Source organism: Cebus imitator, unplaced genomic scaffold, assembly GCF_001604975.1.
Source record: "Cebus imitator isolate Cc_AM_T3 unplaced genomic scaffold, Cebus_imitator-1.0 Scaffold103, whole genome shotgun sequence".
Taxonomy (NCBI): domain Eukaryota; kingdom Metazoa; phylum Chordata; class Mammalia; order Primates; family Cebidae; genus Cebus; species Cebus imitator.
In genome coordinates, this window is record NW_016107418.1 from 4809119 (window position 1) to 4823463 (window position 14345).

Genomic DNA, 14345 nt, shown 5'->3' on the forward strand with positions numbered 1-14345 from the left:
AAAAATTAGCAGGGCATGGTGGCACGTGCCTGTAGTCCCAGCTACTCGTGAGGCTGAGGCAGGAGAACTGCCTGAACACAGGAGGTGGAGGCTGCAGTGAGCCAAGATCGTGCCACTGCCCTCCAGCCTGGGCATCAGAGTGAGACTCAGTCTCAAAAAAACAAAGGGTCATAAATTCAAATGAATTATTGACAAAAGCCAGGCAAATGGGTTTCTCTGTACACAAATTTCTTTCATTCACAAGATACAGACTTACTTTCATTCATATTAAATGAGTACTCAAAAGAACTATTAGTAGTGGTAAGATCTATTTGCCAATTTAGAATTTAAAACTGAAAATATTTCATTTCTACTCTTAACAAATCCTACACTAAGTACCATGGTGTGCACATAGCAGACCCTCAACACACGGTTTTTGACTGACCTCACCAATACCTGTGACAAATATAAAAAACCAAAGGGGACAAATAAAAACTACTATTTTATCAAAGCTGATTATTCAGGTATGTTAATAACTGTCATTTAAACAGGAAATGAGAAAAAAACTAAAATGAGAATTCCTAAATTCCAATACTGGAATAGAGACATTTAATTTAATATAAAATTATACACATTTACATTTCAAAGTAACAAGTTATTCATCTATTTACTTAAAGATTCACATTTTGACTGCGGCAAGTGATTTTAAAAAATGACATTGTATTTACATATCAGAGAACCAAGTCTAGCCAATGCCACCATATGGCAAAGTTTCATCAAGAAATACAGGCCAACCTATTTTGTTTTTGGCATCAAAAGGTAAATGGTAAAATTAATTCATTTGTGATTATTCTTTCTATATGGGTATGCCCTATAATCTCACCTTTGATAATCAATGGCCACATAGGCAGCTAAGCAGGATCATAAAAAGGAATGAGGAATTGGATGCTCTGCAGGTTGAAAATTCTACTTGAAGCACACCCAATAAACACTGTAACAATTCATCTGGTTAATAATTAAAAATTCTAAAGAAGAAAATAAAATATGTAAAGGAAGATGAAAGGTAAGTAGTTTAACTATAATGGAAGCTATACTGCTCTTAGCTGAGCATAGTGGCATATGCCTGTAGTCCCAGCTACTCAAGAGCTGAGGCGGGAGGATAGCTTGAGCCCAGGAGTTTGAATCCAGCCTGGACAATATAGCAAGACCACATTTCACAGAAAAAAATGTATGCAAAGCTACACTGCTTTTAAAAGAAAAAGTCAGGTCATCAGGAAAAATAATTTATTGAACCTTGCTCATCTCCCATCTAGTAACTCTTCTTTCTTTATATCTGTTATTCTTTCTCACCTTTATCAATTTTACATTCTTCCTTTCTTCAAAATCCTGACCTATATGTTAATCATAAACTTTGAGTCAGCTGATCAGGCTATTTCAGATAAATTTCTAATTCTTATAAATACAGTAAGTTTCTCCTTCCTACCTTGTCTTTTTTTTTTTTTTTTTCCCAGATTGTGCCAAATTAATAGAAAGTCTCTTTAGTGTTCACTTGTCTGTCAAACGCCTTACAAAATGGCTTTCCAAATTAAAAACATATAAATTTCATCTACTTCTCAAAATGTTATGATGCTCATAGGTAGCTACTGAGCTAGCCAGGCAAAGGAAATAGTAGGAATTGGCATGCTACATAGACCAAATTTGGGAGGAGAAAAAGAATTTGCTCAATAATATTTGAATCAACAAGTGTATTAATAGCAAGCTTCTTATTCTGATAAAAGGGAAAAAATTCTCATTTTCTCTATTTTAATGTATATTTCCCACTTAGCAGAATGCCTCACATTTAGTGGCCATTCAGCTATTTGAGGACAAACACCTGAGCCTAAAAGTCCATACTTTAGCAAGACTTTTAAGACTACTTTAGTGGCACTGAATTAGAGATTGATATTCCTTTTTTAGCTTTCTCCCAAAAGTAAATCAGACAAATAAACAAACAAAAAAACACTCAAAACTGAATTAAACTTTGTTCCTGGGATTACAATGTTTACTAACTTATTATTTGCTCTCTTTGCTTTAGTGACTTAGCTTGCAGTTCTGTACAATGGAATAAATGATCACAGCACTAAAATCTGTTTGTAGTACAGGGGGCACATGTGAGTTTGATGTGTTCTGATCAGATTTTCTTCCCTATGCTTTTGTTCCCTCTTAGTAGCTTCAGTAACAGATTTAACCCCTTCACTAAATGGAATGTATTCAGCAAATTATATATATATATATATGTTCAACTAAAAAGGCTCTTCTATCACCTGCTCACAATTCAGCTATCAGACAGGGAAGTCAAAATGCTGGGGAAGTTCTTGGTAAGCAGCTTTAATGGTGGTGTGAGAAATTTGTTAAGCATTTTACTCAATCTTTAGGCTACCTTTGCAGGAGACAGGAGGAATGGGATTGTGTGGTAGAGGCTGGTATTAAGGAAAAGGTTTCATTTTGTACTTCCTTATTCTTATTTTTTTTTGAGACAAAGCCTCACTCTGCCACCCAGGCTGAAATGCAGTGGCATGATCTGGGCTCGCTGCAACCTCTGCCTCCTGGTTCAAGTAATTCTCCTGCCTCAGTCTCCCGAGCAGGTGGGATTACAGGTGCCTGCCCAGCTAATTTGTATATTTTTAGTAAAGATGTGGTTACACCATGTTGGCAAGGCTGCTCCCAAACACCTGACCTCAAGTGATCTCCCTACCTCAGCCTCCCAAAGTGTTGGTGTCGTATGTAAATTTTTGGTGCTGCAAAATAAGTAGCACTCGAATAAAAATTTTCTCAGCAAGGCAATGTACTTCTACAGAAGGGAATGTCTCACAGATGGAGCAATGGCGAGTGCACACCTGGACAAGGGAGGGGAAGGGGTTCCTATTCCTGACGCAGGTAGCGTCTACTGCTGTGTCGTTCCCCTACTGGCTTGGGTTAGACCACACAGCCTAAGCTAACTCCGATTGGCTATTTTAAAGAGAGCAGGGGTACGAGCCAGAGTGGCGGGTTGGGTAGTTTGGCAGGAAGGACAGTTACAGAACAAGTCAGAGCAGGTGACTAGGGGTGACTCAGGCGTGACTCAGGTCAAAGCAGGTGACCAGGGGAACAGATGTGAACTACTGATTAGAACTGGTGGGAAAGTTGTTTACTGAAACTAGAGGGAAGGGGGTGAAGAGAACCAGAAAGTTAACTTTAAAATGGAGAATTAAGAATAAGAGAGCTGAACACACTGTCATACTGATTCTTTGAAGAGAAACTTGGAGTTCACTATATCTAACACTGGGATTACAGGTGTGAGCCATTGCACCTGGCCTTATTTTTAAAAACCTAAATTAAAAATGGTTTGTGTATATTATAAATTTTGAATCAATGTTTCAGTAGAAGAAAGTGTTGTCCAAGATTGATTTTGGGCAAGTAGGTGTACACTAGATGAGAGTGTGGGCTGGGATCACCATTCCTAAGAAAATGGCACTGACCCTGGTTTCAATCATGTGCACCCAAGTCAGTTCCCTCTGTAACTTCCCAACCTCAGAAGGCAGCTGTTTTTATTTAAAAGCTTAGGACTTTTTGGCTGGGTATGGTAGCTCATACCTGTAATCCCAGTACTTTGGGGGGCCAAGGTGGGCAGATCACTTGAGGTCAGGAGTTTGAGACCAGCTTGGGCAACATGGCAAAACCCTATCTCTACTAAAAATACAAAAATTAGCTGGGTGTGGTGGCACAAGCCTGTAATCCCAGCTACTTGGTAGGCTGAAACAGAATCGCTCGAACCTGGGAGGCAGAGGTTGTAGTGAACCAAGATTGCACCACTGCACTACTGCCTGGGTGACAGAGCGAGACTCTGTCTCTAAATAAATAAATAAAAGCACACAACTTTAAGAGTTGAGGGAGACCTAAGAGATGACTCAAGCGAAATTATCATTTTCAGAAACTGAGGCTAAAGCGCTAAATGCATAAACACATCCCCAGAGTGCCAGACTAAATTATTGTCTGCATATGTTCATACTGTCTTCTCAACTGGATTGTAAATCTCTTCAAGGTAAGGCCCATAACTGGAATTCATATTTGTTCCACCTAAGTTTTAAAAAGTTTACAAAGTAGTTACCACATAAGTGCTTATGTTGGTGAGGAGAATGAGGGAGGAAAATATGAAGAAAGACCTTCTCTCCCCCAAATCATACAGCCTTTGGGACAAGGGAATCTACCTTCTTAAGTGCTGGTAGTTTAGCTTTGTGGCACACACCCTACAGTAGAACTGCTGGACTGTAGAATATCCTAGTGAATAAAAGGTTGCATAAATCTTAATGCTTCCAATAAAACATAAGCCTCTCAGGAAAAATAAGAAGATAATAATAAACAATGAGCCAGAGTCACAAGTTTCTGTGATAGTATGCTATAGCTGATTTTGATCAATTTAAATCAATTCAAGTCTCAGGTGTTCAGTGAATGGGAAATAAGATTAAGCAATCACTTTCTTGTTTATATAGTTTGTTAATATGCTTTACCAAAAGTAACACTGCTTTTAAATATTCATTTTCCAAGTGGAAAAAATAGCTGTGTATCATATTAGTTTATATATGACCTTAAATGCATTTAGAGTACACTTGCAAAAAAGATACCCAAATATGTATTTAGGTGATAACATGTATTCCAAAATAGGACTAAAATAAATATTCCTTATTCTTCCTTTTAACTGACTTAAAAACTAAATATTAATAATTTTGTATTTATAGAAAAGTTACAAAGATGGTACAGAGAATTCCCATATCTAACTGACTTTTCTGTAAAATAAAATGTGATCTTAAAGCATGTATGAAGATTAATGAACATAAAGAGTTTTGGAAAAAACATACTGGATTCAAGATTAACATGGGGGAAAGATCACAAACACTGCTTCTTTTCCCTTCTTGAAACTATATTTAATTGACAGCAAAGTAATAAAAGTGTAAATGCATAGTAACAAGAACAGGAGGGGATTGTCAGAGATAAGATTCACTCACCTATTGAACAAAGAAAATTGAGTTCTCACTAGGTACTAGTAGGCACTGGCTTACAATGGTGAACAGTGAGGTGAGGTCTATCTGTTTCGTGGATTTTAGATACCCTTGGAGTCAATGAAGACAATAAGGTGGAAGGAAGTGTGAAGGGGGAGGTAGGGTATATGTGATCTAGGAAGTTCTCTCTGAAGAGGTACTATTTTCACTAAGGTCTGAATGAAAAGAATAAACTGGCCATGTGGAAGCTAGAAGACGGAAAGCAGACAAGACAGTTCAGAGGAGTCGGGAGACAGTGCTGTTGTTGAGTGGAAAGCAGACTTCCCTTACAATGCTGTGAAGATTTTGTTCTTGGAAATACCAGCAACAAAGTCTGTATTTGAACAGGAGTTGATCCTCCTCCCTACTCTCTATCATCAGCCTGGGGCTGCCGGGTACATACAGCATGGGCCAAAAGTTGGAGGATTCTTCCCTGAAGACTTTGGCCTCAGACGAAAGACTTGGGCCTTCTGGCATTTAGAGGTTACGCCAGGCAATGGTGGCTCTCTGCTGGATCACCCTAAAGTTCTCACACTATAAGCCCCATGATTTATACAAAGTTCTCAAGCAGTTTTAGTAACCCGATTTTTAAATACAAAGAGACACGCAAGGGTCACCAAACAGCTGAAGAACACTTGCTACATGGAAGGGAGAGATCAAAACATACAAATGAAAAGGGTGACTGTAAAGAAAACAGAAAAAACTATTCTGAGATTACTGCAAAGTACAAACAAACCAGCAATGTTATCACTGTCTTCATAGATATTAGGCTTTCCTTTCTACTAAAAATACAAGATACTATGAAAAAGTAATAATCAGAGAACAAGAAGAGGTTTTTAGAAATGGAATGACAAAGGCAGAAAAACATGAGAAAAAAAGTAGTATAAAGGATTAATCCAATAAATTCAACATCTGATGACAATGAGGAGTTGAGGAAAGAGAGAAACAGAAAACACTGAGGATGAACTCAAAGGACCATTTTCCACAGACATAGGATATGAACTTCACACTGAAAGTGCCCACTTTATATTTCACTCTGAACTATAAAGATGAGAAATCCTATTTGTTTCCAGAAAGAAAAAAACCGTGTGATCTACCAATGACTGGAAACAAGACTGGCAGAAGACTTCATTAGCAATACAGATGCTGGAAGACAATGGAGGGGTGTCATCAAAGTTCTGAGAGAAAATTCTTTTGTACCTAGAATTGTAAACCCTGGCAAGCTAGCAAGTATGATACCGGCATTTTTCAGAAATACAAAAACTAGAAAATTTACCTCTAAAATACAGTTCCAAAGGAATTTACATGAGAACATACTATAGCAAAACAGGAAATGAAATCATGAAATCGGGAAAGCAATAGATCTAACTCAGAGGAGTGAAAAAGGGAAAAGGCAGGATGAAATGGTAGCATATGCCTGGAGACCAACCAATCCAAAATAGAAAACTTCAGGATGAAGTTATCCAGTAAAGGAAAAGTGGGTTTAACACCATCCTGGAGGATATAGAACAAGTTGAGGAAACCATAAAGATACAAAACAAAGGAAAGAAGAAAAGTAAAGCGCACAAAAAGATTACTTGATGATAATGGAACCAAACAGAATGAAGCAGAGTCAGGTATCAGTAATGGACAAGCAGTGGTAAATGGCCTGGTAGCTGAGCATTCAATTCACAACAATTTGTAAATTAAGTATAAACAATTGTGGGAATTATGGTTAGCAAACAAAAAAATGTAAAAAAGTGACAAAATCACTGACAAAGTGATGACAATGATGATGATATTACTAATGCTGCTTATAGATTGAGAGGTTGGTAGGGGAAGAAGTGTAAGAGCACTAATTTCCTCATTCTGTGTAACAGGGAGGTAACTAACACTACCAAAAATAGAAAAGTAGATTAAAATGTCCTAAAGTGCTAAATTTTTCTCATAACATCTTTCCTTTAATTTTTGGAGGATCTTTTAGATTTCTTTTGGTAAAGGAAACATTTGTCTGAAGTTAAGAAGTTAAAGGACTTCAAACTTGTACTGTTTTATAAATTAAATATAAAAGTTTTACTTTAAATAGAATGCATTAATATGATCCCATTTATTTACAAAGATTTTTGATATCTATAGTTCTATGCAGACAGAGGTATGTGGAATGATATACCCCTATTGCTACTGCTTGTATTTCTAGCTAGTAGAATTTTGGGTTAGGCTTTGCTCTCTATTTATTTATTTATATTTTTTGAGACAGGGTCTTCCCCTGTAGCCCACGGTGGAGTGCAGTGGCGTGACCATGACTCATTGTAGCCTGCACCTACCAGGCTCAAGTGATCCTCCCACCTCGGCCTCCTGAGTGGCTGGCACTACAGGTGCATGCCACCATGCCCCGTTAATTTTTTTTAAAACTTTTTGTAGAGACATGGTCTCACTATTTTGTCCAGGCTGGTCTCAAGCTACTGGACTCAAGCAATCCACCTGCCTCAGCCTCCCAAAGTGCTGGGATTTCAGGCATAAGCCATCATACCCAGCCTGTTCTTACTTTTATAATTTGCTATGCTACTTAATTTATAAGTATATAGGAATGTGTATCTTTTAGAGAAACTTTTAAAAATTCATGGAATTTTAATTAGTTCTACTCACCAATAGCTTTGGTATAATGCCTTGCTCCAAGAAGTAGTTCAGGGGCTCGGTACCAGAATGTAACAACCACTGGATCCAAATCTGCTAAAGGCTTCAAAGGTGAATTAAACAATCGGGCAAAGCCCATGTCGGCTGTAAAAAAAAAAAGAAAAAAAAATCAAGCTAAGTAAATGGTTTTTACAAATCTAACCAATTAGTCTAATTTACCATCTTATTTAGTAAGATGAAAAATGCACTGAATTCTAGGGAAGAAGTCCACAAAACATCTTATCCATTTTATAAGTCTACATAAAGCAAGTCTGAGAGTTCCATTCTCTTCAAATTACTGTTACCCAGTTCTTCAACGGGGTTATAGTCAAGCTCTGCTGCCTGAGGTCAAGGGTGACTCTGCTTCTCTGGGCAGAATTTTTTTTCCCCACTGTCACCCCACCGTTAGGGACAGGGTTGTTGAGCTGTATTTCCATTCTTAGTACTGGTCACAAGCACCAGGAAATGGGATCAGAGTCAAGCTTTCCATTATTTGCATCAACAAGCCTGTTCTGGTGTAATCAGAAGTTGACTATGCAATATTTTAACACCATTGTCTCCCCCATTACTTGGGTTGAATTTCACTAACTTAATTTTAAGGAATCACAGTATTTTTTTTAAAAAAGCTAGATAAGACTTTAAAGGTCATCTAATTAAATCACCTCCGTCTTTAGATGAGTAAGGGTTCAAGAAGTTAAGTGATTTGACAAAGGTCGCAAACTCACACCTCAGAGCTAGAACTGAGATTAGATACAGTTTGTCATGGCATTTAACACAGTTTAACATGTAGTGTGGCTCTTCGGGCATGGCTGCTTATCCTGCTATACCGTAATCTTTTATAGGCAAAAACTGTGTCCCTTTCGTATCTATTCCTGATAGCATCATGCACAGTTGTCATTACACGTACCTTTTGCCTAATACATGCTGAATGATCATTATTCATACCACCTATTCAAAAATTTCAAAATTCACCCACCATTTGATAAGTTTAGTTCTATTCTCCTGATTCGCATTTTAAAAATAAAGCAGGCCTTACTCTAATCAACTTAATTATGAAGGTAAAAAAAAACCCAAGTTGCTAAATAATTAAAACTATGAATAAGATTACTAAATATTGATTTACAGAAGAACTAGTATTTCTTAAATGTGAATGCTTTAAGACAGTGTTGCCCAAACCTGCCAACGTGATATACATTACATAGAAGTATAATTCCAAACTAGATTGTTTTAGTGTATTACATAAATTTTCCCTAAATTATAAAGAACACTTTTGTAATTACTGTTTAGCTGGCTCTTTTCTGTTTTGCATGCTTTGAACTTATATTTGAATTTGATGCCACCAAATTCAAATATAAGTTCAAAATGGACTGGAGAGGCTCCTCTAAAAGCACATGTAAAGACTTAAACAGGCATTTTTGAGGTCACTAGGGTGAGTGCTGACAGAGCCTGCTTCTCAAGGGAAGCCAAACTTGGAGTATGTTAAGGCACATCAATTGTTCTCGTAACTAAACATTTACAAAGTTTTATCAAAAAAAGAGAATTTTAAGAGTCTAATTAGAAGTGGAAAGTGAGATTTGGGGGGGTTTATAAGGAAGAATATTAGAAAGGTTAAGAACACACATGTGTTTCTTTGTTGGTGAAGTGACACAAATCAGCTGTTACTTCCAATTTATATTAACTCTTGTGATGAGAAGTTACTATTAACTTCATTGCAATCCTGCTGTCTTTAAATTAATACGAGTTAAACATTTCTTCTACACACACACAAAACAAACTAAATATATGTGACAAACACAACTTGGAAATGACAATAAAAAATAATAAGATTAAATAAATTTAGTTTCATCCTTACAGATTATCAGACTAGAGTGGGTAAAATTTTGCTTTGATATGTAAGAAAATAGAGCTGTCAGAAAATATGTACAGAATGCCCATTAACTTTTTTTCCCATCAGGTAAAGGCCTACTACAAGACAGTCTTGTTAGAACTTAAGGTTCTGTGCCTATCCAGCCTCATGGTTTTCCCTAGAGTTTGTATTAATAACTCCTAACCTAGACGAGGTCAACAGAAGCATATGTGCTCATCTAATCTGACTCCAGTGAACACGACTGATGGTAGAATTATTAGCATGCTGTATGCCCTTGTGACTAAAGGTGAGGTTGGCCTCTAACAGGGATAGAAGCCACTCACCTCTACAGGCTATTTTTAATGAAAGCAGAGGTTTCTAGGAAACCTGCATGGTTTGTTTCATAATTAGAATGCTTCAGTCTTTAGAAGAGTCTGACACCTTTCAAGAGTGTGAAACATTTTTCACTTTTATGCATACTCTTTAGAAACTGCTTTGATCATATGGAACTACATGAATATATGCATATTATTATAGCAAAAATTAGAAGTGATATAGCTGCCTGCAAAAGTTTTAAAAGAGTGCTACACTGTGACTTAGCAAAGATATAACATACCAATTTTTACTCTTCCTCGCTCAGGACCTTCACCCATAACTAAAATATTAGCAGGTTTCTGTGGAAACAAAATAGTGTTTTTTTTCAGTAGACAGTAGCGGTTTTTTTTTAAATAGACAATATGCCAATATAACACAAATCCACCTTTTAAAAAAAATCTCATTTATTCAAAAATTAAAACCAAATACAGGAAGTCACCAAAGAAACTGTGCGTGTACATATGCAAAGCAGTATGTAAATTTCACGAAGGCCCAGGTATGGCAGTGCTTTTCTCCACAGAAGGCTGAGGATTTCCTGGCCCTCTTATCAGTCTGTTTTCACTACTGGCAAGCATCTCACAAAGTCATGTTGTGGTTCCTTCTCACTCTTTCAAGTACATAAAATGTCTCGCTCTGACTTTAAAGGACAAACGAATCAGGAAAGACGATTTAATACCAAGTAGCAAATTAATTACAGGCAAGGTATCAGCTGAAATCCTTTTTTGGAAATGGCAAAGTATGCACCTACATTTAAATAAATGAATTATTGAGAAATTTAATAAAGTACTTTAGAAACAAATTAGTTAAGTCATAGGAATTCTTCATGACAGGAACAGTTTTGAGGTTTTCATTTTTAAGTGAAAAAGTAAGCTAAAATTTAAAGTAAGAGTTTATAAAAGTAAATATTTCAGTTTTAAAATCTTTAAAAAATATACTGATTGTCATCTACAGTCTTTTATGGTGGTAATTACTACACTAATGAATAAAGGCTGCCCTTTCTTCAGGAAAGGGAAGGAGGAACAGAAGGAGTAAGGAGGGGATGAGGGGAGAGAAAGGGAAGAGGGGAAGAAAAAGGCAACTGGTTTACTCCTTACTCGTTCTACCATCCTGCTATCTACTTAATTTGACTTTAATTCTACCAGTCTGATAAATAAAAGTGAAACTAGATTAGAGCACCTCTTCGAATATTGACACAAATCATCTTAAAATCAAAGACTGTAATGAAGTCTGTTTATAGTGGTAACCATTTCACAGGCTTCCCTAACCATATATAGTGATGACCCTTAAGCTATTACTGCCAATGTTTAATGTGTAGTATATTATTCTATCAACTACTAAAGATCAACGTTTTTTTATTCCAAGCAAAAAAAAAAAAAAAAAAAAAGGTATTGCTACAATGGCACCATATACATCTCAGAGGTTAAACAACGCCTACAATTTTTAAAGTTGAATCCACTAGGCACCAGAGAGGTTAAATGACTTGCCCTAAATATAATCAGCAAGAATGGGCAGCAGCAGAGTCTACCCTGTCTTTGAATAGTCTGGGGCTCCTGTCCTAATTTATCATCCTGGAATTTTATGTAGCAATTTTTGGAATTAATATGTACTGTGTAATAATAATAATAATGATACTGATATTTTATTCACATACAAAAAAATCTCAGAACCTCTATCACTAACCACCCCCTACCTCCACACACACACACACACACACACACACACACACACATACACAGTCCTGACCCCAACACTAACAACATTCCCTGGGAGCTACACACAGGTGCTACCCAGGACAAATAAAATTGCTTTCAATCACCACAGTAATCAATCAAGACGCTTAGTCTCTGTGGTCTCTAAGGGCCCAGCCTACTTTAGTGAGAAGCCAGATTTCTGAGATAATGCAAAATGTTGAAGGCAAAGAAAGGCTTTCCAAATGGAATCGGTTAAGGGGAAAAGGCTTGCTCCCAATTCACAATGTGGGCTCAGGAAGGAACTTCCATGTTTATGCTAGAACTCTCTTCTCATCTTCAGTGCAGGACTCCCTAAATACCTGTTGAATATATTCCCTTCTCTTTAACCCCATTTTGAATCTCTTTCCATCAAATTTATCTTCAGTTCTGCTGCCACGGTCATCTTCATAAAAGACAAATCTGATTATGTCACTCTCTTGCTTAGAACCTTCCACAGAAACATGGAAAATTATTACAAGAATCCTAGGTAAAAACAGCAGGAAAAACTATTACAAGAACCCTAGGTAAAAATAGCAGAACACAAAATGATATATAGAATGTGATTAGAACTAGGTAAAACAAAGTTCCTATGAATAAAGATTTGAAGAACAAAAGTGTACAGCGGTAGAGGTATGAATGAACTTTTTCAAAAATGTCTTTGCTTTTGCTATGCTTGATTAAAATTGGAAATGACAATGAAAAAAATAAGATTAAATAAATTTAGTTTTATCTTTACAGATTATCAGACCAGAGTGGGTAAATTTTTGCTTTGGTATGTAAGAATACAGAGCTATCAGAAAATATGTACAGAATGCCCATTAATTTTTTTTCCCATCAGGCAAAGGCCTACTACAAGACAGTCTTGTTAGAACTTAAGGTTCTGTGCCTATTCACCCTCATGGTTTTCCCTAGAGTTTGTATTAATAACTCCTAACCTAGACGAGGTCAACAGAAGCATATGTGCTCATCTAATCTGACTCAAGCGAACACGACTGATGGTAGAATTATTAGCATGCTGTATGCCCTTGTGACTAATATTATTAAATAATATTATTACTAATATTATTAAAGTATTATTTTGGTCAGGTGCAGTGGCTCACGCCTGTAATCCCAACATTTTGGGAGGATGAGGCAGCAGGGCTGCTAGAGTCCGGGAGCTCAAGGCCAGCCTGAGCAACACAGTAGAACCCCGCCTCAAAAAAATTTTTTTTGAAAATATTAGCCAGTGTGGCACACAAACTCAGGAGGCTGAAGTGAGACAGTTGCTTGAGCCTGCGAGGTGGAGGTTGCAGTGAGCTGTGATCAGGCCACTGCAAAAAAAAAAAAAAAAAAAAAAAAGTTAGGAACAGGGACTCACACCTGTAATCCCAGTACTTCAGGAGGCCAACGTGGGCAGGTCAGGAGTTCAAAACCAGCCTGGACAACATGGGGAAACCTCATCTCTACTAAAAAATACAAAAATTTGTGGGGCATGGTGGCACGCACCTGTAATCCCAGCTCCTCAGGAGGCTGAGGCAGGAGAACTGCTTGAACCTGGGAGGTGGAGCCTGCAGTGGGCCAAGATCAGGCCATTGCACTCCAGCCTGTGTAACAGAGCGAGCACTGTCTAAAAAAAAGAACACCGACTTCTACTTTAACTCTGGTCCTTTCCCACCCCTGCATAAGATCCAGTCCTTGTGATGGGATGCAAGGCACCTGGCAGGCTGCTTCCCATCATCTGCAGCCCTGCCTTCCCGCTTCCTGCTGCTCCTGCTGGATGCATGTTTTCATCTTTTCGGAATTCTTTGAATAGACTGTAACCTTTCACAATTATGTCATCGTTATTCCATTTTCTGACCCTAAGGACCTTTCTTCTGCACTAAAATTGGATTTTTCCCCTCTCCCTTAATGACAAAAATAATACACAAACATTTTCTCAAACAATTCAAACTATAAAGCTGCACACAGTTAAAAGACCCTTTTACCACCCATCCCTCCTTTACCCTACCCCAAATCCCTCTACATTCTCCAGAGAAACAAGTTGAATAGTTGGACTGCTGTGATTGATTTTTCTAACACAGGAGTGTTCAATCCTAAAAGATTCTCTCCATATCTGGCAAAAGCACAATGTATACAAGCACATGTCTCTCCTCTGACTATCTGAGATGGAGAGGAAAAGATCTCACTCTCACACCATCTTTTTTTCACCCTCCCTCTTTTTAAACACATTTTCTTACTCATTCAGCAGCTGGGACACAGATCTGAAAAGCCCTGGGATGGACGGTATTGGCTTGGCACTAGACAAAGGGCAAAATCCCTCTCTTGTTTTTCATTTCAGGTTTCTTTTATTCTAGACTTACTGAACTGGTCGAGTTCTAAATCTAAGTTGAGAGCTGGGGGAGATAAATAGTATCTTTGTCGAGGTCCGACCTTTAATACTAGAGTTTGTGGTCCAAGCTCCAGTTAATATTTTTTAAATTACTTTGCTTTGTAACTCAGTGCCTATTGTGCCATCTGAAGCATCTCATTTTTATCCCAACACTCTCTTAAGTGAATTCAGATTCAGTTTGGGCATGCTATATATAGTCATAAACAAAAGACAATGGTCTTAAGTGTTGTTGTAATAGCACCATTTAGAAATAATGGGTCCCTCCTCATGGGTCAGGGCCGGGCGCGGTGGCTCACACCTGTAATCCCAGCACTTTGGGAGGCCGAGGCGGGTGGATCACG

The 14345-nt window shown here is 37.6% G+C and overlaps 1 protein-coding gene across 5 annotated transcripts in view; it reads right to left on the reverse strand.

Moving 5' to 3' along the window:
* The window catches only part of CDK8 (cyclin dependent kinase 8), a 136369-nt gene that overhangs the window by 12575 nt on the left and 109449 nt on the right, over nucleotides 1-14345 (reverse strand). For 4 of the 5 annotated variants that reach the window (XM_017537530.2, XM_017537529.2, XM_037741697.1 and 1 more), the window contains 2 exons: nucleotides 10148-10205; nucleotides 7659-7790 (listed from right to left, as the gene is read on the reverse strand). In XM_017537530.2, coding sequence (XP_017393019.1) covers nucleotides 7659-7790; nucleotides 10148-10205 — 190 coding nt within the window. The remainder of the gene's footprint in view (nucleotides 1-7658; nucleotides 7791-10147; nucleotides 10206-14345) is intronic. The other variant, XM_037741699.1, reaches the window with a different exon arrangement.